Raw genomic sequence first — 5,746 nt, 5'->3', positions numbered from 1 at the left:
CTGACGTTACGGCATTAAAATACCGAACAGTTTGCCTATTTTGCCTTTGTAAATGGGTTTAGAGAGTTCAGTATTCACTCTTTGAGAAGCACCAAGTGTAAAATAAACATTGCAGAAAACAGGCAGAATAGCACCAGGAAATTTTATTACTATATATAAAATTATGTAGTTTTCAGTAAATTACTCGCATTCGAATAAAATGCGCTGTTGTGATGCTTACGACTTGACACCTCTGTTACGAAACTCATTTCGTTCTCGATTTATTTAGTCTGCAGCCTTCGACAGCCTCAGATGTGAGGTTTTTGGGGAAGTAGATTATTCATTTATTGCTGTTGCTTTCGGTCGTCTATTTCTGTAGAAATCGCAGAATGCTTGTAAACAGTTTGGTGTCGCCAGCGTTGCCAGGCTCTTGGCAGATTACAGCGTTGTCAGTAGTAGCGGCGGCAGGGTCGGACCTATTAAATGCGAGACAAATGGGACCGCATTGCAGTCATGTCAGCTCGCGACCCCGACCGCTGGGCGCGCGGAGCACGCGGCCCGAGGGAGGCGTGTCTCGCCGGGACGTGCACTTCGCCTTGAGCTCACGATCACGGATACCGGCCCCTCCACTTACAGACCTCTCCGTTTACAGTCGTAAGGGAACCTTGCACGTAAACTGAAGCATCCAGTGACGTAATATGGGAAATGATGCGAGGTGGAACTTTTCGAGCTAGGGTCCCGCGACATACTGAGAGCTTTATGTAACTGCTGGCCCTGCGAGACCCGAAACGACGTGCTCGGATCACTAGTGACTGCTACATCTACAGTACAAGCGTAGAGAAATTTTTACCGACAAGAGCGAAACACCAGTATCTACGTGCTACTACTACTGATACTGATAATGTGCAGCTCGGCGCAGATGCGTTATTAGCGGCAAAGCGAAGCTTACTCACGGCCAAGCAGCGCGGGTAGAGCACATGCTTTGCGTTTAGCGGCGGCCACGCCTACTGACGACGCGCTCTGCCGGCGGGCGGCGCAACTAATTGCTGCAGAGCGGAGGCCGTCGGCCGGGCAGCGGCGCAGCGGGCGTCAGCGGCGCGCCAGCGGAGGCGGCGGCGGCGTCCCGGCGTCCCTCGGCCGGCGGCGCGGCGGCGGTCCGCGGCCGCCGCAGTCGCCGCACGCGGCCTCCGCGCGCCTATCGATCTCCACCGACGACGACTCGCAGTTTCCTCTCTCTCTTCTCATCTTTTCCGAGACGTGCGTGTACGGCGTCGAGTTCCGTCGGGGGCTTGCGAACCGCGTCGCTCATAATGCCAACTACAGCTGGTTGAAGGGGACCAAATGTCTTCAACTGTGGTACAATTTGGCCCGGATTCAACCAGCTAAAGCGTAGCATTGTGCTCGTGGAGGCGCCACGCCGCGCAGTGGTGTTGTGCTCGGAGAAGCCGGGTGCCGGCGACTGCGGTGCCGGCGACGCTGGCGCCGCGGCGCGGCCGCAGCCGGCACCGGCGGCCGGCCGACAGGCGGGCAGGGTGGTGGGCGGGGGCGTGGCGGCGGCGGCGGCGGCTGGCCTCGGGCGCCGTATTGATCACGCGGCGGGCGCGCAGCGCTGCAGCCCCCGGCTCCTCGCGGGCCCACCGGCCCGCCGGCGTCTGCCGCGCCGCCGCCGCCACCGCCGCCTCCTCGGCGCTGGTCCTTCCCCGTGTGTGCGCGCGCGTGGCGGCTCGTACTCGGCGGTCGGCGCGTGTGTGAGCCGGCAGCGGCAGCGGGCCGGGCGCGTGCCGGCGCCGCCGCCGCGCCGCTACTGGACCGCCGCCGCCGCCGCCGCCGCCCGTCCCCCGCCCCCGCCCGCCCGCGCCGCCGTAGCTCGATAGCGAGCGCCGCGCGCGCCTCTGCAGGCCGTGCTCGCTACTAGCGGGCCCCCGGACGGCAGGGCCGGCGTCGCGTGCCGCCGCCGCCTCCGCCGCCGCCGCCGCTGCTGCTGCTGCTGCTGCGAAAATCGCCGGCTGTGAGCATCCCCTGGCCCTGCCACCCGGGCCGTCCTGCTGCAGGGCTGCCTTAGCGCTGGCCTCGTCCCATTTCCCCTCGCCGGAGGCCAATTGCCACGACCCACAGCATTCCACAGATACTCCCAGTGCGCTCCCTAGATCCGCACCCCGCTGTTAATAGCCATTGCTGTTACTACTGTCTTTGATCTGCTCGTTTAAAGTAACTCTAAAGCGCAAGCTCTTCGTACACGAGTGTGAGCTAGACGAGGATCCAAACTGCGCGGCGGATTAACGACCCTGAACTGGTACACCCGGCGAGCCTAAGTCTGAGTTTTATGCGATTTTCCACCCTCGTTTAAAAAAATCCACTCATTCCGCCTCAGGCAATGCGATACACGTACAGTTAAAATACGATAACACACGTTGTACAGTTTGCACGATTCACAGGCAAATGGCGCACAAGACTTCCCTCCCTGACGTTACCTTGACGACTGTGTCGTTAGGAAGCGTATCCTGCCATAAAGTTGAAGATTCAGTAATGTTTGGCAAATCCTGAAAAAGCGGACACCGTTCTGCAAGGGATGAGAAACCGAGCGTGGTGTCTTTGGGAGGACACATTCGTCTGTCGCATTTATTTTCAAAAGAGTCTTTCCGCTTGAGGTAGCTACGGTATAATGATGGGCTGCTTCCATTTGTTCTTTCTCGGCGTCAAACCGAGGAAACTACCACGCAGAATTGCTGCATTTTTCGAACTTCTGTACTAAAGTGGCTAGATCGCTGTCGAGACCAAAAACCTTTATTGGACGCCTCAGCATAATTTTCTTTGTAGGAATCTGTCTCCTCCGTCTGTGCAGGCCTTGACCTCGACAGAAACTAGTGTTCCTCCACTGCGGCAATTATGTTGTGGTGTTGGGATCAGACGTGTTCCTATTTTGTGTGTGTATTACAATTTCTGACACTCCTTAACCACGGCAGTCATTTCCGTACTGTGCTTTGGCGCTCTTTACCGATATGCATCGACAGTAATAATTGTTTGTGCCAGAAATAAATAGACTCTAGTAAGAACAGATGAGAAAAGGAGTCTATGGAAAAACAATATTAGGTAAACAGATTACTAGGACCACTCCTAATGAGTTACAGCATTTACATGACCTTAGGGAGAGCGGTAGAATTATTGGACCGAAAAAGATTAGATTGTGTATTACAGGTCATCAAGGTTGTTACGTGTAGAAGGTGCGTATGGATGAAAAGATTCGCTCGAGACGATAAGGATTCAGAATATAATCATACCGGTAGGATGACTAAAGAATTGAAAATGAAGATAAAAAAGTCAGTGCTACGCTGTATTGCATCCCAATCTTAGTTATCGCATCACAGATTTTCCAGATAACGGATATTTAATAATAGGTTCCTGTAATAAGAAGCATTTGTTTCGGCATATTCCAAACCTCTTGGCCAAAGGTAATTCATCTCACGAGCCTGAAAATCGACATTAATACTGTGTCAGGAATCCTTGTGGTAAACCCTCCCCCCCCCCCCCCGCCCCCCCCCCCCCCCCCCCCCCCGCCCACGCTAATACGCAGATGTGCAGAAATTAGGAGTTTTGTGTATGTCTGTTGGTTTCGAAAAGAGTATTGTCAGTGTGAAGAGTTTATAAGATATCGAAACTAAATGTCTTGTCCTCGTGACATAGGGCCTATTGCCGGTTTATATGACAAAACTATTGGTTCATACTTTGGTAACATCTTCTCCCTGTTGGTAAGACGGTTTCTCCCCTGTATTGGCTAATATGTCTATGCTAGAATGTGAATCTGTGCACTCGACTGGCACAGGGAAGAGATGTGAGTCCCGAATATACAGAAGGCTAGCTCGTTGCAGAGGAGCTGTGGCCGCGTGACTGCGCCCTTTTAAAAGCCCTGGCCGGCTAACGCGGCCGTCGCGTGCTGCAGAAGCAGCGCGATAAACGGCCGGCGGGCACATCGCGCGCGGGGGGGGGGGGGGGGGGGGGGGGGGGGGGGGGGGGGGGGGGGGGGGGGGGGGCGCCTCGCGTGTGCAGCCTGCACGCCGGCTGCGGCAAAGTGCCGGCCCGGCCGCCTCCCACCTGGCACCGTCCTGGCCGTCCCCAAGACCCTGAGTGGGCCGGAGGTTACCCTGTACACCACTGTCACATACCCCTGATTCCCTTTTCACTTCCCGCTGTCTCTTCTTCTTATCATCTTTATTTTTCCCTAAGTCCTCCTCCGGGCTGGGTCTCAGGGCTGACGAGCGTATTCAAGTATCTGTCAGACGGAGGTTTTGTAAGCTACTTTCTTGGTCGGTATGACACATTTTCTGGGTTCTTTCAGCGAATATCAATCTGACATTTACGACTCGTACGATTAGTTTTATGTAGTCTGCTCCACCCTTTAAACCGCTGCGTACGATTATGTAGTGGATATGACTGCTTGCACTGACCGTACAATTACGGGTCTTCTCGCCCATTTCGCTGCAGGTCTTCCGACTTTTCGCCTACGATTTCTACCGTCGCTACTTTCTGTATGCAACAGCATCACCCGCGAACAGACCGGTGGTGCTTCCGGCAATACCCCCTAGGACATTTATAAATACAGTGAATAGTAACGGTCTTATAATACTTCATTGGGGTACCATGGAAGCTTACTTCTACATATCAGGATTTTTTTCTCCCTTAAGAATGTGCTGTCGTCTGTTTGATGGAATTCTTCATTCCAATCATAATCCCATCCAATCGGTATCTCTTATGCTCGATTGTTTTCCTTAATTCTGCTAGAATACATTTCGCAATCGTCGTAAGATAATTACTTTGACCCACTGTAAGCTTGCTGTCCTCACGAAAGGCATAGGCCCGATATCATCACAACGAGGCGCACCACGGCAGAGCGTTCACCTACCAGCCAGAAGGTGACTCTCAAGAACGACCAGGAAGGATTTGCTGAGATCCTGGCAGTCCGCCCCTAAGCTCCTCAACGTTGGGTAGCGCGCAGTAAAGGGCCCTGGTGAATTCTGAGCTCGGCGTTAGCGCGCCGGGGGCTATCTATCCAGATAAATGAGGGATCCAGTTTCCTTCTGACACCAAGTACAATAGTGTAGGACAGTGTAGTGTAGTGAGGGTTTAGTCCATTGTTATACAGTACAGAGTACTTTAGAATTATAAATTACAGAGTTGTGGTATAGCATTCGAGCGTAGTACAGTAGACGATGTATCATCTGCATCCTGGATTCCGGATGAATATATATCTGTTCGCCAAACGGCCAAAATGTAGAATTTAGACTTTTAAAAATTATTTACATTATTTAAGTAGATATTTTATGTTTTTTCGGTTGAAACACCATTATACTTTGATATATATTATTTATTTGAAATTATGTTTAAAATATTATGTATCATATTCCTATATCCCAACTCATGCCGGGAGGACGACGTTCAATCCCGCGTCCGGCCATCCTGATTTGGTTTTCCGTGATTTCCGTAAATCGCTGCAGGAAATGCCGGGATGGTTCCTTTGGAAAGGGTACGGCCGACATCCTTCCCCCATTCTTCCCTAATCCGATGAGACCGATGACCTCGCTGTCTGGTCTCCTGCCCCATACAAACCCCCTCCCCCCCCCCCCCCAACTAATGTGGCACTATGATCTGTTCCTAGTGTCTAGATAACAGGCTGAAAAAAAAACAAATAAGTAAATTAATAAAACCACCTTGTGACTCAGCAAGTGCCATGTATACTCGTGACTCGTTAAGTTTTCTTGTTCGGATAAGTGAC

The 5,746-nt window shown here is 52.7% G+C and overlaps 1 protein-coding gene across 1 annotated transcript in view; it reads right to left on the bottom strand.

Moving 5' to 3' along the window:
- Positions 1–1,174: 1,174 nt before the first annotated feature.
- Positions 1,175–5,746, bottom strand: part of LOC124799142 (transcription factor Maf-like) — an 18,514-nt gene continuing 13,942 nt past the window's right edge. Inside the window, exons 2-3 of the mRNA XM_047262678.1 lie at positions 1,527–2,122; positions 1,175–1,330 (exon numbers count right to left, since the gene is read on the bottom strand). Coding sequence (XP_047118634.1) covers positions 1,175–1,330; positions 1,527–2,122 — 752 coding nt within the window. The remainder of the gene's footprint in view (positions 1,331–1,526; positions 2,123–5,746) is intronic.

This window comes from Schistocerca piceifrons, chromosome 5 (assembly GCF_021461385.2).
Source record: "Schistocerca piceifrons isolate TAMUIC-IGC-003096 chromosome 5, iqSchPice1.1, whole genome shotgun sequence".
Classification (NCBI taxonomy): domain Eukaryota; kingdom Metazoa; phylum Arthropoda; class Insecta; order Orthoptera; family Acrididae; genus Schistocerca; species Schistocerca piceifrons.
Note: the sequence above shows the minus strand (reverse complement) of the source record. Positions and strands in the feature narration are given on the sequence as shown.